Source organism: Antechinus flavipes, chromosome 1 (genome assembly GCF_016432865.1).
Source record: "Antechinus flavipes isolate AdamAnt ecotype Samford, QLD, Australia chromosome 1, AdamAnt_v2, whole genome shotgun sequence".
NCBI classification, from domain to species: Eukaryota; Metazoa; Chordata; class Mammalia; order Dasyuromorphia; family Dasyuridae; genus Antechinus; species Antechinus flavipes.
The window spans coordinates 7501006-7528060 of NC_067398.1; the positions used below are offsets into that span (position 1 = coordinate 7501006).

General features: G+C 43.2%; 1 protein-coding gene and 1 long non-coding RNA gene across 3 annotated transcripts in view; one reads left to right on the top strand and one right to left on the bottom strand.

Annotated features, from left to right (window-relative positions):
- Positions 1-27055, bottom strand: part of SUGCT (succinyl-CoA:glutarate-CoA transferase) — a 558844-nt gene that overhangs the window by 524806 nt on the left and 6983 nt on the right. For both annotated transcript variants that reach the window (XM_051978583.1, XM_051978590.1), the window contains exons 2-6: positions 24087-24138; positions 23906-23979; positions 22151-22236; positions 21600-21650; positions 16992-17112 (exon numbers count right to left, since the gene is read on the bottom strand). In XM_051978583.1, coding sequence (XP_051834543.1) covers positions 16992-17112; positions 21600-21650; positions 22151-22236; positions 23906-23979; positions 24087-24138 — 384 coding nt within the window. The remainder of the gene's footprint in view (positions 1-16991; positions 17113-21599; positions 21651-22150; positions 22237-23905; positions 23980-24086; positions 24139-27055) is intronic.
- On the top strand, positions 2209-4100 carry LOC127550038 (uncharacterized). Its single transcript, XR_007950764.1, has 2 exons — positions 2209-2596; positions 3552-4100. It is a non-coding gene; the product is annotated as an uncharacterized LOC127550038 (long non-coding RNA).

Here is a 27055-nt window from a genome sequence, read left to right on the forward strand (position 1 = left end):
CACTCTCCTGCCAAGAAGAGAACATTCAATGGAGCCCATCCCGTGTCTTTATTTAATAAAGATTAATGAAACAAATAATCCCCTTCAACAAATAAAAATTAAAGACCTACCCTATGCACGGCTCTGTGCGGGCCGCTAAAACTTGCTCCGAAAACCAAACCAGACTTTAATAGCTCACATCCGGGCCGAAACAGAATATATGTTGATAAGTAAAGCCAAAGTAATTCCAAAGGGAATGGGCGGCAAGGAGGGGACCCAGGAGGTGATACCTGAGCTGGCTTTAAAGGTACCTAAGGATTCTCAGAAGAGGAGAGTGTATTCCAGGCAGGGGAAAGTCTTTTAAAAAGCGTAGAAATGGGAGATGGAACTGGAGAGCGGGAGCCCGGACAGTACTAGGCACTGAACTAAGTGATTTACAAACATGACCCCATTTGATCCTCAGAACAATTCTGAGAGAGTTCTCTGAGTTCTCTCAGAACAGCTCTGAGAGATAGGAGCCATGATTATCCCCATTTTTACAATTGAACGCTTTTCCTGTACTAAATTCTGTTATAAGATTAATCAGTCAACAATAATTAAGCATAGTAAGCCCCTACTTTGTGTCAGACATTGGGCTAAGCGCTCAGGATCCAAAAAAAGGTGAAAGACAATCCGATCTCCACAAGCTCAGGGTCTGATGAGGAAGACAATATAGGGCCAGTGATGTTCAGAGAGGATTATGGTGAGAGCGACTGTTTCTTGGTGGATAGTGAGGCAAACCGAAGATAATCTCCGAAGGAAGATGCTCAGATTTAAGGAGCACAGGGAAAGGCCTCTTGTGGAGTTGGGACTTTAGCTGAGGCTTAAGGAAGCCAAGGAATCTAGGGGGCGGATGAGGAGACAGGAGGGAAGGCCGGTGAAAATGGTTGGCGTTGAGAGATACAAGAAACAGCAGGAGGTCAGGGTCACTATATTGCAGAGCATATGGGGGTCAGTAAGGTTTAGAAAGATTAGGAAAGGCCCAGGCTAGGGAAGGCTTTAAAAGGCAAACAGAATTTTCTATTTGACTCTGGAGTGGACGGAATGGGGATGAGGGGAGGAAAGGGAGGGATGTGTCAGACTGGGCTTAGGAAGATCACTTTGACAGAGGATGGGAGTGAGAAAAGACTTGAAGCGGACAGACCCTCAGCAGGCTACAGCAATAGTCCAGACATGAGGGGACAAGGGCTGCCTGTGGCAGAGGACAAAAGGAGGTGGATTCAAGAGACACTTCAAAGAAGAAACGGAGACTTTGGCAAAAGATTGGGTGAGGCTGGGGTGAAAAAGATAAGGAGGATTTCAGGATGACTGGGAACCTCTGGGACTGGGAGCCTGGCGGTGGCCTGGACAGCAATAGGGAAGGCAGGAAGAGGTTTCTAGCAAGTGGTTTGGGGCCAATCACAAGGAAATGACAATGAAGTTTCTATTTTTGAGGATTATCAATGAAACATCTATGTCAATACACAATTTTATTTTAAAAAACAAACAAACATAGAATTGTTTCCCGGTTTTAAATCTATCTTTGGTTCAAAACTAACTGAATCCATTAAGAAATTCCAATTTTACAAAAAAAAAAAGTTCTAAGTGTCTAAATTTTCCATGACCCCATGAGATATATTAGGACAAAATTCCTCATTTCTTGAATCGACATTTGCATATTCTTTCATTTAAAGCCCAAATTAAAGACTCTCCCAGATCATCCGCCATCAACAACCCTTCATTTAGCACATCAGCAGTGACATAGCCCATCTTAAAAGAGTGAAGAAGTCCATCAGGACCCACTGAAACAACTGGGTGTTCTGTTTGGCCTGGAGAACGGGAAGGACGGGGGAGGGATGGCCGTGACAGGTATCCGAAGGGCTGACAAACAGAAAAGGGATTTATGCTGTTTGGGATCCAGAAGACAGAAGCAGGAAAAATGCAGAGACAAACTTGGGCCTGATATCAGGATAAACTTCATAAATATTAGAGATATCAACAAGCCTGATGAGGTAGTAAATGGGCTTCCCCATGAGAGGAGGACTGAGAACTCTGTGTCAGGCATGTGAGGAAGAGATTCTCTTCAGATATTGATTGCCCTAGATTGCCACAGAAGTTCCTTCCAACTCTAAAATTCTGTGATTCCATAATTCTAGAACATCAGTTATTTGGTTAGCTCCAGAATACAGATAGACCAAGATGAATGCATGTGGTCTGCAGTTGGCTGGATACCAGCGTGTCTACCTGGGAACAACAGGACAAATGGACAATAAGCTGGACCCAGAACTGAAGTAAAGGAGGAGAACAAATGATGTTGCCTTCAGGAAACTGGAAACCATGTTAACTATCCCAAGCTTCTCCTGGGTAAAGGGGGACCCATCTTTTTAATACATTGTTAATACAACATTTAATACATGTTATTGCAAAGCTGCAAGACATGGAAGACAACAGTATCTGAAGAATGGAAAATTAGTATCACCCAGTAGATAATGGGGCTGTCCAAGGTGGCTGTGAACAGGCTACAGTGTATAACCAGTAGGTAAATCTGAACAGAAGTAAAAGATGTCACCAGAGAAACTGATAACAGGAAGAGAACCAGGTAGGTAGAGGATGAGAGCTGACAAGGGAACGATCCAACTGCTCCATCGGTGTCCCCACAAAACCAAAAGAAAGTGAGGAAGCTCTCCAACATGGAGGGTGGGCTTGCAAACTTCTGGGAAGACATGGAAAAGAGTCATCAGTCCAACAAAATGGGCAAACAAAGTTTTATCGGAGGGAATGATGGAACTGCTGAGATAACAGATCCATTTGATGAATCACTTTACAGCTCTTTCTCCTCCACAGTGAGTTCAGGGACCACACATTAGCTAAACTTTGTATCCCCTCTTTCTCCCAGCATTCAGTAAATACTTTCCAATTTGTTGTTAAAGAGAGGGGTGATACATGTAAGGAGGCGGCCAGATGCTCTTCGATTACCTCAACTTTAAATCTCTGATCTATGATTTTAACTGTCCCCCAGATCAAAGCCCATCCAAGCTTAGTAATTAGTACCAAAGCCTTATGGTCCTTGAATGTCTTAGAAGTCATGAGTAGATTTAAAAGTAGCAACATCTGTACTTAGAACAGATTTCTGGCACTGTTTCATACTAATACATTCTCCACCCCACAGAGCTTGGGACCCCTCTCTCCCGGTGGGCGATACCCCTTTTCCAGACAACAATTTCAGGAAAAGCTCTAGCCATGCTTTGCTAAAACTCTCCCAATCTCAGAAACTGCTTCTCTTCAAGGATTAGCTATTTCAAGGGAGGCAAGAGGGCTGACAAAAAAGTTCCCCCTCAGAATGACAGCAAAGGAAGCCTTGGAGTTTCACAAATCCACTTCATTCCCTTTGTAGGTGGCCCCTTGAGTATCAGGGAGATTTACAAAAATAAAAATCCCTGATTCAGACCAGCCAGCCCAGGGCCCAGACAGATTAGAACCTGCAAATATTCTGGGGACGTTAGCAAAGGGGACTTCCGTTCGGACTCCGGTTACAATAACTCTCTCCTCCTCAGCTTTACTTCCGGGAAATGTGAATTGGGGAAAATTTTCTGAGAAAAAACAATGTAGGCTCTAAGTCACAGATACTGAACTTGATTTGTTTCCTGAGAAATTCCATTCACATTCTCCTCCCATGAGATCCAAGAGTCACTGAGGCTTCTGACCCCGGCCTGCCCCAGACAGCCAGTCTTCCCCAGCCCCGATTTTGTCTGCAGTTTTATCAGGGTTTTCTAGAAATAGCATCAGGATTTGGTCACCCTGAATTATACGAGAGACCTCTGGAACGATGTCACCGGGTTCCGCCGATCAATCCCGGCCTTGGCAAGCCGCGTGTGGGGCTGGAGTCAGCGCCCTGAAGCCCCCAAGCTGACGGATTATCGGAAACTTGCAAAAGACATTTGAGAAAAGAACTTTTATGAAACCTCCACATTAAGGTGCCCGAACAAGCATTTGTTAAATGCTTATTGTGCTAGACTGTAATAGGACACAAAGAGAAAATGAGACATCCTGAAAATCTTATATACTCTACCCAATAACAAGTGTGGAAATAGCAATAATAATACAATAATAATACTCAGTCTTTTATTAATGTGAGTTATTTTAATGATGTGATATTATGTCCTCCATAATAATTATCAATATTTTTGTTAGTTACACAGTTAGTGATACTACAATTATATGATATATATATAATATACATGTTATATATATGTATTATATATATGCAGTTATATAATACAGATAATTATCACAGTTAGTGATAATAGTAATGATAATGACAGGATGTGGAACTTGCCGACAGACAACCATTCACAGAGAACTCAGTTTGGGCCAAATATTGCGACAAGCCTTGGAGATAAAAAGGCAGGCAAAAACATTGTGAGCTCACTTTTTAATGCAAACTGCTTGGGATAGAAAATATATTTGCAAAGAAAATTTTGGTTCTCATTTAGTCATTTTTCAGTTGTGTCCAACTCTTCATGACCCCTTTTGAGGGACCAGGTCTACAGTCAAGAAGGTTCATCGTCCCCATTTCAAATCTAGCCTCAGATGCTTTCTGGCTGTGATCCTGCGCAAGTCACTTTACCTTGTTTGCCTCAGTTTCCTCATCTGTAAAGTGATCTGGAGAAGGAAGCGGCAAACCAGTCCGGTATCTCTACCAAAAAACCCCAAATGAGGCCATGGAGAAGCAAACACAAATAACTGTGCCAATATTTTAATGGAAGGTTATCTTGAACTTGGAAAACACAAGTCAAGATGGGTGGGGGTGAGTGGGAATAATAATGGTGCAGACCAGCACCGCAGCCAAACTGTGAAGGGCCTTAAGTGTCAGACAGGATTGTCTGGTTTGTCCTGGCGATAGTAGGGACCCACTGGAGCCTGGGTCCGGAAGAGTCTCCTGGTGTTTTAGCAATATCCATCTGGCAGCGGTGTGGGAGATAAATCAGAGAGGGGAGAGCCAAAAGGGAGGCATGGCCAGCCAGAGCCAGATGTGCCCAGCTCCTCATTCTGAGGGCAATAAACATGTTTATTGCTGATTTCCGAGACAAGATAGCTATTTCCTGCATGGGGAGCCAGAGTTTAAAGGAGCAGTTTTCGGACCAGTGCTCGCAAGTGGAAGCCAGCCTGAGGAGACTCTTGGCTTCTCCACCTGCCAGTCTAAAACAGGACTAGAAACCAGGCCCGGCTGTTCCTGTTTCCCCAAGGAATACAAAGGCCCGGCCTCCACTCCTCTCCTCTCCTGCCAAAGGGCAGCAGGCCTGGGAATTTGGGGGGGGGGGGGCCAGGAAGCGGCAGCCCAGGCAGGACAAATGGCAGCAGGGAAGCACAAATGAGAAGGGGTGTTGGACACCCCAGTGCCCAGAAGTACAAGATGTGTCCTTTGTGGTAGCATCAGGCTCAGGCAGAACGGTGTTCCCAGCTCCATCCAAGTAGCCTTTTGTTCCAGTCCAATCAACATTTATTAAGTGCCAGGTTCTGTGCTGAACCTGCTGTGGCTACAATTAATAAAAGAGGAGCTTTTAATCTTAATGGGAGAAGACAACACCCAAAGGAAGAGAGAAAGATGGAGAAAACATCTGGCACAGAGCAGAGGCAAAATCAGGCAGAGCAGCAGGAGCTGAGAGTCTGGCTTCTGCCTCCTGTAAAGGAAGGCACTGGGAGGACTTTGGTGCTCCAGCCTCCAGCTCCCTAGTCAGATGGGAGAGGAGACTCAGGGAGCCAGCCAACAGGAATTAAGTGAGTTCAGAGGGAAAACCGAGGCCCAAGGAGTAAAGTGATTTGTCCAGGAAATCATCTCCAGAGATGGCATTTGAGCCAGATCCCCTGAGTCTAGTGACCTTCCTATGAGGTGTATCTGCTTTGTGGAAACTTAGAGCACTCGATAAAAGTCAGACATGATTTCTGAGGGATGAGATGTCCGTTCCTTTGGCAGGTCTGTACCCACGGCAAGAATGCTGGTTGAGCAGACTGCTGATCCATCTCCAGAGCAATATTCACCTGCCCCAAAGCTCACAGGACCAGGAGGCTTCAGTCTATAAAATGAGATGTGCCCTTTGCAGCCAAGAACCAGTTCCCATGGTTTTAACTGATCCTTCTCCCACCAGAGAAGTGAGAAGGGAGAATCCCAACCATGGAATCTTGGGAGAATATTCTCCAGAGGGACAGTGGCGGGACCAAAAATAGTGAAAAGACTCCTAATCCTTGTGTCCTGGGAACACCAATTCTAAACCTGACTATGGGGAAAGTCATCCTTCTCAGGCCTTTTCCAGCTGTGGATCCTGGGAATTTTGGCGTATTTATGAGATGTTACACATGCTGTGAAGTGTAATCCTATAAGGCCCAGGGGAAGGGGCCATTTCAGTTTAGAGCTGGAGACCTTCTAATCTAACTCTAACATCTGACAGACTGGGAATTTGAGTCCCAAGGAGGTAACTGATTTCCCCAGAGAGACACAAATGGTAAATGGATCCACAAATGAGTGAAATTCAGCGATTACAACAGCTCATATTTAGATCATTTCTGAGCATTTACATGTGCTTTTCTCACACCGACTTTGTAGATACAAACATTAGAAGCTTTATTTCACAATGTGAAATCTGAGCCTCATTGCCTCACACCATTGAGATCTTTAAACAAAAGATGGAGGATCCCCAGCAGGGAAGGTGGGGTCTGTGAGTCCAACCACACCCCCTTCCTTTTAAGACATGAAGAACCTGGAGTCTAAGGAAGTTACTGACCTTATCCAAGGTCCCATGGGTAGAAAGGGACAGAGTCAAGATTTGAATCCAGGTCTGCCATCCCACAACTCAGCAGACTTTTCACAATGCCATGTTTCCTCCACTGGCTAAGGAAGGGTTGGAAGAGTCAGTCACCGAAATTCCCTCCAATTTGGGGATTCTGCAAGTCTAGGAGTAACAGGCCCTTCAGAACCTTGAAGATGGTCATCAAGGCACCCCTAATTCTTCACATCCCTGATGCTCATGTGGTATAGACCAAGGACCCTTCACCACCTACTTGTTTCCCCTGGAATATTTTCCAGTTATCAATGACCTTCCTAAAACACACAAAGCAGGACTGACCACTTTGCTGTGTGACCAGACTCTTCACCAAACATGCCCTGGATGTTACATGTTTCCCAAGCAGCCCAAGATCAGCTGAGAGGCTTGGGGGTTTTACACTAACATGCTATAATTTGAGAGAGCCAGACTGGGAGTTAGGAGAGGTGAGTTCAGATCTCACCAGCTGTGTGACTGTGGTCAAATGATAAACCTCTCTACTTCAGCTTTCTTATCTATAAAATGGAGATACCACAGAGTCGTAGTGAGGAATAAATGAAACCATATTTGTAACAAAAGCACTTTGTAAACCTTGACACGACATAAATATTGGCTATTTTATGTCCAAATGGTATTAAAAGTAGACTCTAGCTTCACAGAGTCACCACCTTGTCCCCCTTCCAAGCCCATCAACAGGCCCTTCCTAAATGACCCTATAGATTCTGCTTATGAATGAAAACTAAAGGCAAAAACTACTGCTTTTTTTTTTTTTTACACATTGTCTGGAACATATAATAGGCCCTTAATAAGTGTCTGGCTAACTTAAATCAGTCAGCTGAGTTTGCAGTCCCCTAAAACTCTAGAAATCTTTCTGACAAGAACTGTTGTCCAGCCACAGCTCCCCCAGTGTTGACTTGGGAAATCAGTTCTAGAATCAGGTATAAGACTTACTCATTGTACTGGGTTGGACTGAGCTCAGCAGCTGTCATTTTCTTAAGATATCTTTTTTCTTTTGCGGGGCAACTTTTGTAAGGGTTAAGTGCCTTGCCCAGGATCACACAGCAAGAAGTTAAGTGTCTGGGGTCAGATTTGAACTCAGCTCCTCCTGACTTCAGGGCTGGTGCTCTATCCACTGCACCACCTAGCTGCCCCTTGAACATTTTCTTAAGCTATGAGGAACTGCCTCTTTGAAAAAAGAGAAGAGAAGCCATTTTTCTCCTGTTGGACTTGAAGCCCATCCCTAGTTTATTCAAGTGATTCCTATATGGTAGAGACCAAGGGTTCCTCAGCAGCTCACTCCCTCTTTAAAGGTCTCTCTCTACAAGGTTCATCCTAAAACATATGCCTGGAGACAAGGCTTCCATGCTGGGTCATCAGACACTCCTTGGAACAGGTTAACCGGATGCAATGCTCCCAAAACTGATCCCAGATCTCTGCCCGTGACCCTAAGAGTCCAATGAAAGACACCACATGTTCTTTTCTCATCAGCTTCAAGTTCTTTTAAGCTGGGGCCCTCTGAACATTCTTCCTCCAGCACCATGCCATTTTCTTTTCAGCCTATCAAAAACTGAGATGTTTTCATTTAATGCAAATGTCTTTTTAACCTAAATGGGTCAATGACTTTTTGTGTTTCTACTTCAGTCTGTTTACCTGGTTCTCCCTTCTCTTCCTCATGAGAACTGTTTCTCTTTGTTTCTATTTCATTTCATTCTTGAGAGCCTTCCATCCTCCCTGAGCTAATTTGACCTAGAGCACTGGTGTCAAATGTTTAGCTTGACGGTCACGTGGTCCATAAAACTCCTGAGTGAGGACAAACCAGGTTAAAAAAAATGAAAAATTTTACCAAAAAAAATGCAAAATAAAACAATAAAACACAAATAATAGTACGTTGTGGATTGTATTTTTATGCTTTTTAATTTAAGATTTTAAAATATTTCTGAAAGTTTTTAAATCCCTAAGTCAGATATGGCTGGCAAGGATCCATGTCTACTTGAATTGGACCCCACTGCCTTAGAGAATTTGGGGTTAAGGATCCTATGGGTACTTTTCCCGAACCCTTTGAATTTTGTTTCCTGTTAGCAGCTACATGAAAGATTCTGCCAAGTTGCTAATAACAAGAGAAATGCAAATCAAAACAATTCTGAGGTTTCACCTCAAACCCACCAAACTGGAAAAGATGACAAGATGGGAAGAATCGGTATTGGAGAAATTTTGTGAAAACACGGGCACACTAAGTCATTGTAGGTGCAGCTGTGAATGTGCTAAACCCTTTGAGAAAACAATTTGAAGTTATACTTTTTCCCAAAAGGTGTCTAACATGTCCATCGGCTTTGACCTTGAGATTTCCATTATAGGTATTCACTTCCAAGAAAGGTCCAAATATTTATAAAGTAAAAGAAGGGGGAATGAAGTAGATGCCCAACAACTAGGGATGTGGAAACAAATGGTGGCCCAAACAACACTCCATTTCCCACTCCAAATATTTGCACTGGCTGTTCTTCATGCCTGACATACTTCCTGCTCAATTCTCCCTCTCAGAGTCCCTCTCTTATTTTAAGACTCATCTTCATTTTAAGACATCCCTCCATCTGTGAAAAGACACACTAAATCACTATTGATCAGAGAAATGCAAATTAAAACAACTCTGAGATACCACTACACACTTCTCAGATTGGCTAAAATGACAGGAAAAGATAATGACAAATGTTGGAGGGGATGTGGGAAAACTGGGACACTGATACATTGTTGGTGGAGTTGTGAATGAATCCAACCATTCTGGGAAGCAGTTTGGAACTATGCTCAAAAAATTATCAAACTAAGCATCCCCTTTGACCCAGCAGTGTTTCTACTGGGCTTATATTCCAAAGAGATCTTAAAGGAGAGAAAGGGACCTGTATGTGCAAGAAAGTGAGTGCAGAGCTTCTATGTGCTACACAAGGAACAGAATAGATGGTCCACAAATGCTGATTAATTAGAACTGCACGATAAAAAAAAAAAAAAGAATATAACACTTTACAAATGGAAATGAAATTACACATGGAATAGCCTCCTCCTTTAATACCACACACACACACACACACAACTACTACTACTACTACTACTACCACCAAGAAGTCTGTATGGCTTTTTCTCTCTCCAAAAGGAAACTGAAGCCATTTCACCAACATGCCCACCGAAGAAGAGAGAGATGAGAACACATCCCTTCTCCTCCACTCTCTCCTGCCTCACAATCAGCAGTATCACAACCTTTGACCACTTCTGTTATTTTCTTGCCATCTATAATTTTTGTTCTTTAGATCTCTATAACTCTTGAGTTCAGGTTCACCTTCATTGTTCACACAGGAAAGAATAAAGATGGGTGTCTCCATGAGGAAAGTTCCAAGAACTTTCACTTCTAGACAGGAAACAACCATGTTAATGACCAAGATCCAAAGCCTGTGGCAAAAGAAAGAATTACACATCCCCAAGCCCTGGCAGGCTGGAGAAAGAATAGCACATCACGCAATTGATGTAAAACCATTCATGAAAACATAGAAAAACCACAAAATGCAGTGAGAGGGAAAAATACAAAGGTAAAAGTGGGGAGAAGCACTTGGAGAATGTTCACAGTCATGAGAGTGGGGCAGCTTAGCCCCAAGAAACAACTGAAAGCATTATTGAGTAGCCAGGTGATTTGGCCATTTCAGCCCAGGGTGGGAGCTACCATGGATCTGTGATCCGGCCTCAGAGAACTTTAAGCCCCTTACCTCTGCTTTAGTTCCCTCATCTGTAAAAGGATAATGACATCACCTACCTCACAGGATTATTGTGAGGATATAATGAGAAAAATATGCATAACCTTAAAGCACCATAGCAATGCTAAGTTAGAACTGGCTTACTATCAATTTTTTCCTGAATAATCATCAATCCATTTATATCCAAATTACAAATTTTCCATCTCCATTTGGGAGAAAAGAATGCCTCTCTTTATCTCTGGTCATAAACCTAGCATAAAGTAGGTACTTCCAAAAGGCTTCTTATGGCAGCAGCGTGATATAGTAGAAAGGAAGAGGCTTTGGATCTTTTATTAATAACTGGATGGCCTTAATAATAAAATGCTGAAATTAGCCAGAAACGATGTCCCTCAAACTTTTCTAAATGTCCCATAGGTCTATTTCCAAATAGGTCCATATTCCTTTTATTAATAACCAGATGGGCCTTAATAATAAAATGCTGAAATTAGTCAGAAACGATGTCCCTCAAACCTTTCTAAATGTCCAATAGGTCTAATTCTAAACTATTTCCAGCAGCTCTCTCTGTGGTGGCAAAGAACTGGAAACTGCAGGGATGCCCGGCGATCAGGGAAGGGCTGGACAAGTTCTGGTGTGTGGTTGTGATGGAATGCTAGTAATGACGATGAGCTCATTGATATTTGTTCTAAGTGGAAAGACTTGCGGGAAATAATGAAGAATGAAATGAGAAGAATCGAGAGAACACTGGATATGTGTTTGTTTTTAAAATGACTGTTACAAAAGGCCTCGAGAGAGTGACATGAACTGATGCTGAGGGAAATGAGCAGGACCAGGAGATAATTATATACTTCAACAACGATACTATATGAGGATGTATTCTGATGAACGTGGCCATCTTCAACAATGAGAGGAACCAAATCAGTTCCAATAGAGCAGTCATGAACTGAACCAGCTACACCCAGTGAAAGAACTCTGGGAAATGAGTGTAGACCACTACATAGAATTCCCAATCCCTCTATTTTTGTCCATTTGCATTTTTTATTTCCTTCACAGGCTAATTGTACACTATTTCAGAGTCCGATTCTTTTTGTACAGCAAAACAACTGTATGGATATGTATACATATATTGTATTTAACTTACGCTTTAACATATGTAATATGTATTGGTCAACCTGCCATCTGGGGGAGGGGGTGGAGGGAAGGAGGGGAAAAATTGGAACAAAAGGTTTGGCAATTGGCAATGCTGTAAAATTACCCATGCATCTAACTTGTAAATAAAAAGCTATAATAAAAAAAAAATGACTGATACGTTTCTACCATGTTTAACATATATTGGACTACTTGCCATCCCATGAGAGAAGGGAGGGAAATTGGAACACAGGCTTTTGCAAGTTGAAGAATTTCCATGCATATGTTTTGAAAAATAAAAAGCTTTAATAAAAAAATTAAAATGACTGTGAGTGTATAGGCTATCTTGACTATTATAAGTATCCAAATTATCTATAACTGACATATAAAGAAAGACACTCTCTGCATCCAGAGAAAGAACTGATAAATTTATTTATAGAATTTATAGAATAATTTTTACACATATACATACATGTGTGTATTCATTTGTGTCTAATGCTAGCCATCTCTTGGGAGGGGAGCAGAGAGAGGTAAGAAAGAAAAAAAAGAAATTTATATGATAATTCTGTGGTATATTTGAAAGGAATTGCAAGTTGTGCACAGTAGATATGCCGTTTCGTGTGCAATCATATTTTTTGATTGCACTGTGTTATGGAGAAATAAACCCAATATGAAGGTCATATGAAGAAAGACACTATCTATCTGCAGAGAAAGAAATGATAAATAGAAGTGTGTGTAGAATAATTTTACATTTCTATCCCTATTTGTGAATGATGTTAACAGTCTCTAGAGAGGAGAGAGGGAAGAAAAGAAATTTACATGATAATTCTGTTGTATGTTTGAATGGGACAGCGAGTCGCACATGGCTGATCTGCACAATCGCCTGTTTTTATTGTTCCATGTTATGGAAATGTTTATTCCATAAATGAAAAAATAAAATTAAAAAGACACATTAGTAAGTTTTTTTAAAGGAAGGAAAAAAAAGAAATAACTTATTAAATATCTCCTATGTGTAAGGTGCTGCGCTGAGAGTTATAACTATTATCTGTTTAATGTTCACAACAATCTGGGAGGTAAGTGCTCTTGTGATCCTCATTTTATAATTGAGGAAACTGAGGTAGCAGAGTTAAGTGATTTGCCCAGAGCCATACAGCTACTCATGTGGGCTGTGACATCTGAATTCAGGTCTTTCTGACTCTATGTACTGTGTTCCCCACACTCACCGCAGAACCAGAAGATCTGGCCTGCAGTTCCGACTCTGCCCCTTGTTTCTTGTGTGAGGCGGGGTGGTTTCCTTCTCCTCTCTCAAGGTTCAAATCCCAGCTCTTCTACTTACTAGCTGCACCTTCTTAGACAATTCCCTTCCCTTTTTTTTTTTGGGGGGGGGGAGGGCTGTCTCTTTCTTCTGTCAAGGGAGGATGTCAGCCTCAGTCGTGTAAAAGGTCCATCTGTGGTTCTGTGACCCGGGAGGTCACATGTTCCCCTTCCCAAAAGAAGATAAGCCAAAACCTATGAAAGATGAAACCTCCCAAGACAGCACAGAGGATGCCGAGAAAGCCGTCTGCCCGATGCTGGGCTCCCCAGGGCCAGAGAAGCTGCTCCCCCACCCAAGGGCTCTCCCGGAGCGCCCAGCTCTCTCCTTTCAGAGTGTCTCCCACCTAATGGTGTCCAGGAAACAGCTGAGATTCCCGGGAATCTGCCTTGGGGCAACAATGTCCTTTTCAAGACTGCCCCCTAAAGTCCATGCTCCAGAACGGACACTGCAAAACAGAGCTCTGGGCTGACCGCCCGCAGGCCCAGACCCAGAATCGGACGCCCCCGCGTGACCAGAACAGACTATCTGTGAGTCTGCCCTCCTCAGCTCCCAAGCGTAGCTGTCAGAAGTGATTACACGTAAAACTTGGGCCAGCTCTAGAGTTACCCTTATCAGCCCCCAGCCAACATGTGAGTGAGAACAGACGGGCCGGGGCCCACCGGCCGTGGAGATGGCATCCGGAACTCCGGCGGCCCAGGCAGGCCCCTGGGAAAGAGCCGAGCTCGGGGCCAAAGGCCGGCCTTCTGGAGGGGGGCCTTATCCGTGTCTGAACTCGGCAGCCACACGTGACCTCGGCTTCTCCAAACACGCAATTCACAGCCCCGTGCCAGCAAGCTTGCGGATGATTTCCACCTCAGTAAATGGAGCAGAGAAACCGAGCAGATAGGGACCAGTATCCCCTGCCCCTTGGCGCGGCAGGGAGCGGCTTCCCTCTCGGTCCCCTAGAAACAAGGTTTTCCACTGGGATGGTGGCTGGGAGAGGGGGCTGCTGGGAAAGATAGCGTCAACCTGAGCATTTCACATCTGGACAGTTCCACGGGGAGGGAAGTCTCTCACTCCTTGCCTCCTCTACCACACAGTCACAGTCAGAGAGAGAACTGCAACATGAGTGTGGAATATAATTGGGAAAATGCAAGAGACAGCCTGGTCTTTTTTGTTCCTCCAAATCCCATCGTACCTATTCGACATGAAATGTAATAATGCTTTTTATATAAAACACATTTACATAATACCTACGTATGAACATCATAGCACAGATTACGTGTTTTCGAGGACGAGATCCATTTTTACCTCAAGGTCATTAGGAGATTCCAGAATGCACAAAGTCAGGAGGACCCGAGTTCAAATCCAACCCCAGATACTATGTGACCTGTGTGATCTTGGACCAGTCATTTAACCTGTTTGCCTCAATTTCCTTAAGTGAAAAGTGAGGAAAATAATAGCACCTACTTCCCAAGGTTGTGGTTGAGCTCAAATGACATAACCCTGGAAAGCATTTAGCATTTTCAATCATGTCTGCCTCTTCATGACCTCGTTTGCAATTTTCTTGACCAGTACAACAGAGTGCTTTGCCATTTCCTTCTCCAGCTCAGTTTACTGATCAGGAAATTGAGGAAGACAGGGTGAAGTGACTTGCCTGGGGTCACCCAGCTGGTAAGTGGATTTGAAACCAGATAGATGAGTCTGCCTGACTCCAGACTGGCACTCTATTCACTGTCACCCGACTGCCTGGCAAACAGCAGGCACTTAATAAGTGTTTCTTCCCTTCCCTACCTTCTTTTCCCCTCTTTGTCTGCATCTCCAGCATCTAACACCATGACTTGCACATAGTCAGGGCTTCTTTTTTGATACTCTGAGTATACCCCAACTCTCAGCACCATAATCGCTGCTTAATAAGAGCTTTGATTGATCGGGGGATTAATTCTGTTTCTATATTTGCCTCTAATTTTGCTGACATCCCTCACCTCTAGGTCTCTAGTAACACTGATAATTAAATGTGTGTTCACGGGAGCTCGTGTGGAAGAAGGTGTGAGGGCAAAGCAGCGCCCAGTAACCAGGGCGAGCCCAGTGCTGCACTGGACACGGGTGGTTCTACCCGCCTGTTCCCTTTGTGACAACGGGAGGGTCCCGTGGGGAAGTGGAGTGAGATCTGCCTCTTTTAATCAAACACGAGTCCCTTGGCTGGGAAGCACCAAGGACGGTGCAGGGCCAGCAGCCAGGGAAGCTCGCTTTGCTAAGGGACCACCCTGCGGCAGACCCTGAGTGGCAGGAGATGCTCTCTTCCGAGAAAGGGGAAAGGGACTGCAGCTCGGAGTTCCAGGACTCGACTCCAGTCCCAGCTCTCCTACTACTCGCTGCAGAACCTCGGATGAGTGACTCACGTCCTTATCTGTAAAGTGAAGGAGCTAAGGCCCCGGCAGCTCCATGACTGAGCAATGACCATTAAAGGCCCTTAGATGAGGGACAATAATAAAAACGGACATTTATATGGCCCCCTGGTATTTTCAAAATGGGATCGCGATGTGGTATAGTTTAAAGACTGCTGGGGGGTCTGGGTCCAAATCCCACTTCTGTGGGAGCCGAGGCAAGCCCCGACCTCTCTCAGAGTGCCTCGGTTTCCTCACCTGGACATTTAAGGCCCCGGCAGCTCCAAGACTGAGCAATGACCATTAAAGACACGTAGATGGGGGACAATAATAAAAACGGACATTTATATGGCCCCCTGGTGTTTTCAAAATGGGATCGCGATGTGGTGTAGTATAAAGAATGCTGGGGGGTCTGGGAAATCCACCTCTGTGGGAGCCGAGGCAAGCCCCTGATTTCCCAGAGTGCCTCGGTTTCCTCACCTATAAAGTAAGTGAGTGCTTGGACTAGAGCAATCAGGCTATGACTTTATGGCCCGAGGCCCCGTGTCCCTCATCTCCAAGACTTCCATCCGGGGTCATGGATTGTGAATGTCCTGCTGGACTTTTACTACAATTGTCTATTCACCTCAATTTATATTTAACCACCAGGGGGTGCTACTGGCCAGTAACTGGACAACTCAGAATGAGAATCAAAGATGGGACAATCCCACACTCACCCAACAGCAGAGGGCCTGGGGAGGGAAAGGCAGGAGGGAGGGGATGGGAGATGGGAGAAGCTCTGGGTGCTTCCCAGGACTACTGGTAGCTACCATTATAGATTCTGCCAGGTCTCACCACCCTTAAAGCTGCAGAAGTCTTCAGACGGGCCACGAACCTGGGCAAGGAAATGCAGCTCACAAGGTGTTTTTCCTACTAGGGAAAGAAGGGAAGGAGAGGAAGGAGAAGAAAAGGGAAGGGAAGGGAAGGGACGGCCCAACTACCTTGCTTTTTATAAGGACTCATCCAACCAAAGTCCATCCACCCTGACTTTTGTCCACCCATTTACTTAGAAATGGCCCCAATCCCTGGGAACCAATCAGAGGAGCTCCCTGTGTCCACATCCTGTGCCTGCCTCCTTGGAGTCTGTACTCTCAACAATCTCTCTTCAAATGGATCAAAGCCCTTTCCCTGGTCCAAAGACAAATAAGAAAATGCAGGTGTAAATGACAAGATGCTACGTAAAGTGGCAAAACTGAAAGACCATATGGACGATGGCACAACAGGGAAAGTAAAGAAAATAGCACCCACAAAATCCAGGAAAAGCCACAGAAAAGCAGGTCAGAAGGGGACGGGGGCAAACACAGCATTCTGTTACTGTCTTTCCCCCCTAAATAAATAGCAAATAAAGTTTTCCAGCTCCTCAAAAATTCTTGTTTGTATAATGCAATGCTCGCTTTTATAGTTGGTTACTAAGGGTATAATAGAAAGAGAATTTTTTATAAAGGATCCCACCTCTCTCTAGGCTGAACTGGCCAAGAAAAAAATTATTTAGGGGAAAGCATCACTGTTCAGAGGCTTCTTATTTTCCCCTTGAAGGCTCTCCATCCTCCTCCCTGAGGACCCCTGAATCCCAATATTAGATAAATGACTGAAGTACCTGTTATGGAACAGTAGACAATATGAGGAGCGATCTCGCTTATTTCTTCGTAGCCCAGACCCATTTTGCTCAATTTGCCAGGAACAAAGTTCTCCACAAAAACATCACAAACAGCTGCAAGCTGAAAGGAGAGGCAGATGAGTGAGACTTTTTAAAATGGCATCTCAAACCCTGTGTGTCCAAAAAGAAACACATTTCTATTTCTCCCCAAACTCCCCCCCTTTTCCTAGCTGTCCCGGTTTCTGCTCAGGGGGCCACCTTCTTCCCAACTCTTTGACACCGCTCACCCTTTCACAACCCATAAAGCAAACGTTTCAGTGGCACTTTAAAGTTTGCAAAGTAGTGTTCATCTGTTTTGTGACTGCATCTTGACTACACCCTGATGAGGTGGGTGCCATCATTATCCCCATTTTCATTTGAGGAAACTGAGGTCAAGATATGTTAAGTGGCTTGCCTAAGGTCACACAACTATTAACTGTGTCGTGTGAAATTTGAATTAAGGTCTTCTGACTTTAGTCCAGGGCTCTTTCCACTGCCTACCTAATCAGAATCATGCTAATTCTGCCGCCACATCATCCCATTAGATTGTCAACTCTTGAGAGCAGAGATCCTTCTTGCCTTCTGTGCATCCCCAGCACCTAGTTTGGTAACTTGCACACAACATGTGCTTAATAAATGCTTGTTGGTTGACTAGTCTCATCGCCCATCGGCACTACTATAACAACTTCCTACTTGGTCTCCTTGTACCTTCCATTTCTAAACCATTTATCACACAGATGTGATCACATCATCCCCACATACACTTCAAAATCTTCAGGGCTTCTCTGTTATCTATAGGATAAAAAACAAAATGGACAGTTTGGAATATAGGACTTTCCACAATCTGGAAGTCTACATTTCCAACCTTATTTCATAATCCTTCCTTTATTCACTCTGCTCCAGTCAAACTGATCTAACAGCTGTTTTTTGTACGTGACACTGCATTTCTCATCCCTACGTTTCTGCACAAAGATTTAACAAGAAGAAAAAAACAAAGTGTGCACGACACACTTATCAATTCAAACTGCATTTTCTCCATCAGAAGTCTAGATGATCAATGAAACAATAAACCCAAACCCTGATTTGTAAATGTTGGCCACTCTCAAATAAAATTCTCCTCTAATCCCCAGCTTCTGTTAAAGCACAGGGATTATGCCTCCAGAAAATCTCCCTTGCTTTTACTTCTCTCTCCTTATACTTTGTATTTTCTTATATGGGATAAGTGTTTTAGTCTCTATTAGAGAGTATAACCAACTTTAATATCCTAGCCCACAGAGATTCTAATTACGGTTATTTTATGTTTAAGAGGCAACAAAACCTTGAAACCACAGTCTAACTAAATATGGCTTGGGGAAATTAGGGTTTATGTAGAGTCTGTGAGGCGAGTTTTAACTGTTATTGTGGAGAGGCTATTAGGTTTGATACCTGAGGAGAGGACAAAGAAAAAGGACTAAAGGGATTCAATTCCTGAGAGAACTGAGTATAAGTCTTACCTCAAGAGCAAATGTGAAGATAGCTTTTCATTAAGAGACTTAAACATTTATCTTCTTAGAATATAAGAACTGAATGTTGTTATTATATTTCCAGAAATAAAAGGCTGCAGTAGTGGTTGTAGCAGTGATCAAAGATGACTTTGGATACACTCTTTTTCTCACAGTTGATATACTGTAAACAATTATTTGTCTTTGTTTTATTGTTTGTTATATTGTTAATAAATAGCATAACCATAAGATGTGATATTTTTTAACCTAGAAGATAAAGACTATTGATCGAAAGTAGTAAATGCTTATGGAAACATTTTCTACAGTTTAATAAACAAAGGTGGGAACATAGAAGTGATTCATTTATTAAAGAGTTCATGATTTTAGTAATTAACATAGAAATATCAGAAAACACTTCATCATTACTTTGGAACAGGGGTTAATCTTGTTTTATATCATGATTAGGGTTAACTCTAACCCTGACTCCACAACCTTTTGCCATCTTGTGAGGTGTAAGAATCACCTCTCAGAATAATGTTAAGTGCATAAAATAAAATATAACAAATATACTTGTATTGAAATGCAGACAAATTCATAGACCTCCACTTAAGAGGCCCACTTTAGAACCAGGATAAGAATGAATAAGGAAAATGAGCAGGTGGAGAGAGATGACCACTCTATCTTTGTTCTATATGATCACAATTAACTCTAAACCCTTCTTGAAATGTAAATTCCTTCAAGGATTGGTTCATTTTTTTTTCTTTGTATTCTCAGAACCTAATAAAGTGCTTTTATAAAAGACGTCTTCATGTCTTATCATGTGGACAAAGTACCAACTAAATGGCAGAATCCCCCAGTGCATGGTGCTAGCCATTGTCTCTCCCCACCCCCCAACCTCTTCCATCTTAATAAGTCCCATTTTTTGGTAGATGACTCCCAGTTCGATAGAACCAGCCCCAGTCTTTCTCCCAAACTCCAGGCCTTCCCATCTGTAATGTCTAAAGTCAAATTTGAACCCAGATTCTCCCAACTTCCGGCTAATGCTCCTCCACTTTGCCACCCAGCTGCCCTGTGGCACTAAATAGACCTCAGTTCAATAGTTAAATAAGAAAAGTGCTTAGGTTACTTTTGCCTTTTTAAGGGATTTTCTTTCTGGAATAAAAAAAAAAACTTGAATCTTAATTTAATTAACACATAGAAAAGAGAAGAAACAAGCTGTTCTCTATTTAAAAAAAAAAAAAAAAAAGGGTTATGCACTTACCAGCCTCTCTGTCTGTCCTTGTCCCTGGTAGATCCACCAGATCCACACCCCCTCACATTTCTAAGCATCATATTGCATCATAACATGGTTTAATGGCTCTACCATTATATCAGGAACTCCCAGATAAAGAAACACCCTCCACCAGTGCAGTGCAAACTACATTTGTTAATAGTTGTCCAAACCCATTATTTAGAGGTTAAGTGACTTGCTAGAGTCACACAGCCAGTATGGGTAAGGCAAGGGACTTGAACCTAGGCTTCCCTGACATTGGCTTTTTACCCACAATGCCACAACCAAACAAATAACTATTTTAAGTATAAATTGAGAGTAATATTTATTAAGTGTCTTTCCCAATTATGAACATATATCCTCAATCATGTTATTCCTTTTTTTTTTTGATGCTTCCATTTCCTTTAGATTATTTTTCTCCTAGAAACAAATGATTTTGAAAAGAACTTTTCACATCAATCCATTCAGCTCTTGCTGCCCATTCTTTGGCCCAGTGAGCCAGAGACTGGCCTCCCCTACTGGGCTGTTCAAAAGGGGGCTCTGTTTGGAAATAAAAGCAGCTTCCAACTACTCATACAAGGCATGATCTTAAGCCTTTTGAACAAGAAGCTCAGGAACAAGGAAAATAAGAATGGCTTTTGATAGGCACTGGCCCCCAGGTAGGATAATAGAAAGAATTTTGTCCTTAGTGTGAGAAACGTCCTGGCTTTGCTTACATATAATATCCATATTATGTACTGTTCTGATCCTCAGTTTGTTTTTTTGTAAAGTGGGGCTATTCATACCTGGATGCCTGTCACAAGCCTCTTATGAGGGTCAAGTGAGAAAAGGCATAAAAAGTACTTTGCCAGCTGCCAAGTCCCAAAAGTCTTAGTGCAATTTTAAGCTTTAGTAGGTATTGAAGTTCAAATTATTAAAACTTAAAACTGTATTAAGAATTTTATGTCATCATTATCATCCTTCTCATTATTATTACAGGGGTGATTAAACTTGTGCCTGATCCTTTGTATGATCCCAGTGGCTAGGCCAGGAGCAATGAGCAGCCAGTCACAAGGATTGAATGTAAGGACTTTGCTGATATTGGCGCTGGCGCTGGTGCTGATGCGGAAGCACTGAGTCCATAATCATGCATTGAAATAATTGAGGGCTTTATCACCTTCAGTTATTTATTGTCCATTCAATAGTTAAAGAAGCAATTATGGCACCGTGGATCGGGATTGTATCTCAGACCTGAAGTTTTGAAGAGAATTCAAATCCAGCTCCAGACACATCCTGGTTGGGTTAACTCAGAGAAGTCATTTAACCATTCTGTGCTCCAGGAAACTCTAATTTGTGGCAAGAGGGCAAACAACATCTGGAAAAGGAGGTTTTTCATCTGGGAGTTCCCTGTATCAGCAAACTCACAGGTCACTCCCTATGCTAAATCCCTGTAATAGTATTAATTGGGGAAGATGAGGGACAGCCATGTTAGCACAGCCAGGGAGGCGTGGAGGACCCAAGACTCTCCCACAGTTCATGTGGTTTTGTTGTGCTGGTCACTGGCTACCAGGGGAACTTTGCTTTTCTTGTTATTGTTGCTCTCCTCCTAAAAGGCAATTTTCAAAGTCAGCAAAGTCATCTGGGAATTGGGAGAATGACTCAAACCAGAAAGGCGTCATATTTACAAGCCACACACACGCTCCTAACCCTTGAATGTCATCGGGAGGCCAGTTACACCCTTCAATAATTTTTCCCAGAAACCAAACGCTGCCCTGGGGCGAACAGCTAGAAATGAAGGCCGTCTATAAGTCTCTGCCTCCAGTAGAGCCCCTCCCCTACCTCTTTGATGATCTGCACCCCCTTCGGATCCTTAATGTTGACAGCGATGCTCTGAAGAGAAAACAGAATGATCCATGAGCCCAAACACGGACAGCTTAGTGTCAGAACCCTGACCCAGAATGAGTTCCATTCTGTCTTCAACTTCCTGTCTGATAAGTGATCTATTCTTCCCCTAGCAAGTCACTTAAAACCTCTTTGTTAAAACCAATTTCATGAGAATTAGACTGTGTCAAGGGAGGTTTTTCTTATAGACTGGACTTTTGGTTTCATTGCTCTCAATAATCTTACACTAGAATTAAAAAATAAACGTTCACTTGAAAATTCTATTTACATATGAAAAGTGATTCAGGCTGTACAAGCTTGAGCAAGTCCTTTTACTATGCTGTGCCTCAGTTTTCAAATCTATAAAATAAAGAGGTTGGACTGGAAGGTACCAGATCCCTTGCACTTCTGAAGTTCTAGGATTCTGTATAAAAATAATCCAGGTTGGCAGAGTTCATTATCTTAAATGCATTCTTGGGGAGGTCAGATAAAGCCTCCCTTTGGCTTACCTTTTTATTTCGGTTAACACTGAGAAAATAAGTACTCTCTGATCCCACAAAAGGTGGCCCCCAAGCTCGAGTATCATCACCAGCTCCTAGAAATCAAAACAATCTTCTCAAGATCTTCCACATTTCACGTGAAAATACTTGAACATCCTTCCAACCCTTAAAGACATCCTATTAGAGAGCTGGAACCCTGCGGAGCCCTTGGATCCAGCTCTGGCTTCTCTCACTTCAGTGCTTCAAGGAACTGAGATTTCATCCATGTGAGCCCTCCTTCCACTGATTTGCTTCCACCAAATCCAACAAGCATCAGGTAAGCACCTACAGTATTCCAGGACCTAGGCTAGGCACTGACTTACACTAGCAAAATCAAGAAAACTCTGTCCTCAGGGATCTTGCACAACTATGTACTAGGTACTGTTCTAAGCACTGGGAATATGAAGAAAAGAAAAGGGAGAAAAGGGAGGGAAGGAAGGAAGAGAGGGAGGAAGAGGAAGGAAGGAGGGAGGAAAGGAAGAGAGGGAAGGAAGGAGGGAGGGAAGGAAGGAGGGAGGGAAGGAAGGAGGGAAAGAGGGAAGGAAAGAGGGAGAAAGGGAAGGAAGGAAGAAAGGAGGGAAAGAGGAAGGGAAAGAGGGAGGGCGGGGAGGGAGAGAGGGAGGGAGGGAGGGAAAGAGAGAGGGAGGAGAGGGAGAGAGAGAGGGAGGAGAGGGAGAGAGAGAGGGAGGGAGGAAAATAGGGAGGGAAGGTATAGATATTGTTGAAAGATCAAAAAAAAGATCATGAACCACCATAAGCCAAGTTTTTCCAGGGATTCTATTTTCAATTGACCATTGATTCAGAGACCTTAGAGGTCCCTCACTTCACAGCGGAGGAAATTCCAAGGGACCTGTGGCAGGTCTCGCAGCCAGACAGCGGCAGTGTTGGCAGATACTCTGACCCCAGTCAGGGCTGTGGGAGGGCTTCCTCAGACCTCACACCCCTCAGCTTGCTGCCTATTATGAATCCTCTAATGTCTGAGGGGGTTAATTGTTTTGGAGGAAGAGGTTCTTATGGATCATTTTCATAAAAATGGCACATTGTACACATTAATAAATATTAAATCCAAAATAAGAAAAAGAAAATCTGTGTGTTTAGAAAAGTAAAAGAAAGAAAGAGAGCAGGATTAGAAGCATCTCAGTTCTTTTGGAAAGGGTTGTTAATTTTCACCTATGCGTTCTGGTCCAATCCACGGTGTTCCAGAGTAGTTCCTTCTCTCTCCTCTCTTACTTGGCTTACTCTTTCATTCTTCCTTTCTCCTCTCCTCTTCTCTTTTCTTCTCTCCTCTCCTCATCTCTCCTCTTTTCTCTTCTCTTCTTTCCCTCTCCCCCACTTCTTCCACTCTTACTCTTCTTTTTTGCCCTATTACTCCCACCTCTCCCTGCTTCTCCCAAGGGTTATAGGGCTCTAACACACAAGCTCAGCCACCAAGGCCTGGTATATGATCTGGGGCTGAAGGCTCAAACCTAGTCTGACCCTAAACCCTTCTGCCCTCCGCTGTGGGCTTCATTCCCAGGTCCTTTGCCCAGAATTTGGTTTGGGGCTGGGCACTTTAAGCTGCATCCCAACCCTGATCCTTGGCACTTCTAGTGGGTGAAGGAAATCAGAACAAGTCTCCAAAGTCAGGAGAAAAAAGACAGAGCCTTTATGTTTCCATGTCCAATTGGACCAAAAATGTTTGGAGCAGGCCCGCAAACAGCTAGTGTAAAATAAAGGACCCCTTACCTGGTCGTTCCACCTTAATCACCTCAGCTCCAAGGTCTCCTAAGTTCATCGTGGCAAAAGGTCCTGCCAGGACTCTGCAATAATTAATATGGATGAATAAATCCATTGCCTTCCAGCAATATGTCCACCTGCTATTTGTCCTCAAAACTGGCCACCCCAAACCAGACACATGGAGACAGACCTGGTCAGATCCAGAATTTTCACACCATCCAGGGGCTTTATATTTTCTGTATCTAGAGAAAAAAAAGACATTTCTTGGGCTTTTAAATAATATTAATTTCAAATTCTCTCCTCAGGAAATTAGGATAGAAGTGGGAGGCAAGGGATGATTTTTTCTAAAATCTTTTAAATAGCATTTTCATTTTATTGATGAGAAAAGTTGAGACCCAAAAAAGACAAGGGACTTTAAGGTCACCTGCTAGTATGAAGAAATGTTGGGATTTGAACCCATTTCCTTCTAGCTGCTGCTTCCATGGGAGTATTCACCTCTCCAACTGGGCCCTTCCCAGAAGAAAACAATCTGACTTCTTTTCCAAGTCAATCCAACTTACAGGAATAATGGGTTCTTTGAGATCTGTTTGTTTTTTAGAAAATGTATTTGGAAAGCTCTATTTTTAGTTTAGAGGATGCTTTCAGGTCAGAGTAGAATATAATTTAGTCTCTGATGAATGCGTAAGAAAAACTAATGATGTCAAATATTGTTAGGGGCCAGAACTTGAAACAAGGTGTTAAGTCAGTGGAATTGATAGAGACAATGGTTATTTAGCATGGTGCTTAACAGTTCTCTAGTTCAGTACATGTTCTTAGCACTTACTATAGTTCTACAAGATTCACATCTTTGATAAGAGACCATTTAAGCTTGGACAAACTCAGCCAGAATGAGAACTAGGAAAGACAGAGACCGTGGCGGTCCTCCTGCCTCCCCCACAGAAAGCAAGACACATTAGGAGGACCTCAAGAAGCCGGCAGAGGCAGAGAAGACAAAGGACTGGCGGCAGGAGTTTAAGCTCTCGCAACCAAGGAGAAAGATAGGCCTCTAAGAAAGCAAAGGAGACAAGACTTGGAAAGGGACAATAAAGGATTTGGACTTTAACCCCTGGCTACTCATGTGGTGATTCCTGAACTGAAAGGAAGGCTGCTCCCAGAGACCCCAAGAAAACCTCAACAGAGAATATTATTTTAGAGAGAATATTACAAAATATGGTATCAAGATCGATGCTATATCCACATACGCTGTTTTCTGATTAGCTTAGAGTCATATAATGTTTTCTTCCTGGGCAGGAAGAGGGAGAGAAGACAAAGAGACAAAAACAAAGAGAGACAGAGGAGTAGAGATAAAGGAAGGGAGGGAAGCAGGAAAGGAAAGAGGGAGAGAGGAAGAGAAAGGGGAAGGGAGGAAGAGGAAGAGGGAGAGAGGGAGAGAAAGGGGAAGGGAGGAAGAAGAGGAGGGAGAGAGGGGGAGAGAGAGGGGGGGAAGAGGAGGAGGAAGAGAAAGAGAGCGAGGTGAGAGAGGGAGGGAAGGGGGGGAAAGGGGAGAGAGAGAGAAAGAGAGAGAGAGAGAGAGAGAGGAAGAGGCAGAGGAAGAGAAAGAGAGAGAAGAGAGGGAGGGAGGGAGGGAGGGAGGGAGAGAGGGAGAGACCCCCTTAGAGTTGCTCTAATAACAGAGAGAAGGCAGTGGATCACAGAGAGCTTCTCTCCCAGCTGAGACTTCCTGAAGCACCCATTCAGAAGAAAAAGAGTTTCTGGGATGGAGTTCAAAGGCTGCTCCCATTTCAAGAACATTGCAGAACTTCTTAAGAGAGGTCACAAGGGCTGTGTAGCTAGTCATGCAGAGGCATCATGGTGTTCCTATGGGCATTGCTGTGTCTGTAAGAAAAATTTCCATTATCTTAGCTGACACTGACGTAGCACATTGAAGGCTTACAGAGTATTTTAAAGCCATCTAGCCATTTCATCCCTACATAAGGCTCCTATGATCCTTTGCATGCTCTATATATCTGTATATCCGCGTGCTAGGCCAAGTCGCCAAGAGATCTAAGGTTTGGGTCACAGAGAAAACCACCTACACCCAGACTAGGAAAAGGTAATTATTGCCTTAGGGACACAGGGCCCCAAATAGGAGATAAGTAAGTAAACATTAACTAAAAAGGGAAGCTGCCTTGCTATTAGAAAGCGTGAAGGGGCTGAGAAAACAGGAAAGAAAACTAGCTGAGAGATTCAGGGAGAGATTAATATTCAATCAGGAGACAAATTACAAGGAGTGCCCAAAATGACTACTTTAAAGCTTCCACAGGATCCTCATCAGTGGGAGGGAACTTCCCACACATTTAACAAAGTCCAAGTAAGTTCCCCTTAGCTCCAGAAAGTTGTACATTTACATTTGGAGGTAGAGCAGTCATGGACTGGTATAATATGTAAACATTTAGATGATGGTTTGTTTCTGGACTTAACCCACAGACATTGGTCTTGCCTACGTCCCTAGGCTGAAAGCTCTTCAAAAACAAATCTTACACTTTACTTCTTTGTCATCTCCCTGTGGAAAAAAAAATTATTATGGTTTTCATGTTAATCGATATGATATAGGTAATGAATATAGTGATAATTTAGCTTTCTCAGAGCTGTCTTTTCTGACTTGGGAATGAGACACCCACAATGCAGCTTAAAATTGGCAGCCATTCTGACAACGACTACATCCTTGTGCTGTACTGTAGCTTGTACAATAAGTGAAGGGAATCTAGAACTACAAAAGCCGATCCAATCACAGAACTCTGGTTCTGAGCCCTGGGGAGGGAGTGGACATGACCCTCAAAGTTTGAAACAATCTAAGACTTAGATTGTCTTCCATTCTTGGGGTTGTCATGGGAACCACTAAGACCTGGGAATGATGGTATTGTAAAACACCTTGGCCCTCCCTTCCCACTTATGATTCAAGTATAAAATCTCTATAAAATCTCTACTTTTCCTCCAATGGAGAAGGTCTCTGGCCCAGGAGAACTTCCAGCTTGTAAGCTGTATTCATCACTCTGAAAGTGATCCATTAAATTGAATTATAAAACCTGTCCCTAGGCTGTGAGCTGAGCAACCTGTAGAGTTTACTTCCAAATAGGGACAAAGACTTAGAGAAAAGTCATGGCAGCTGGCTGAATCAGT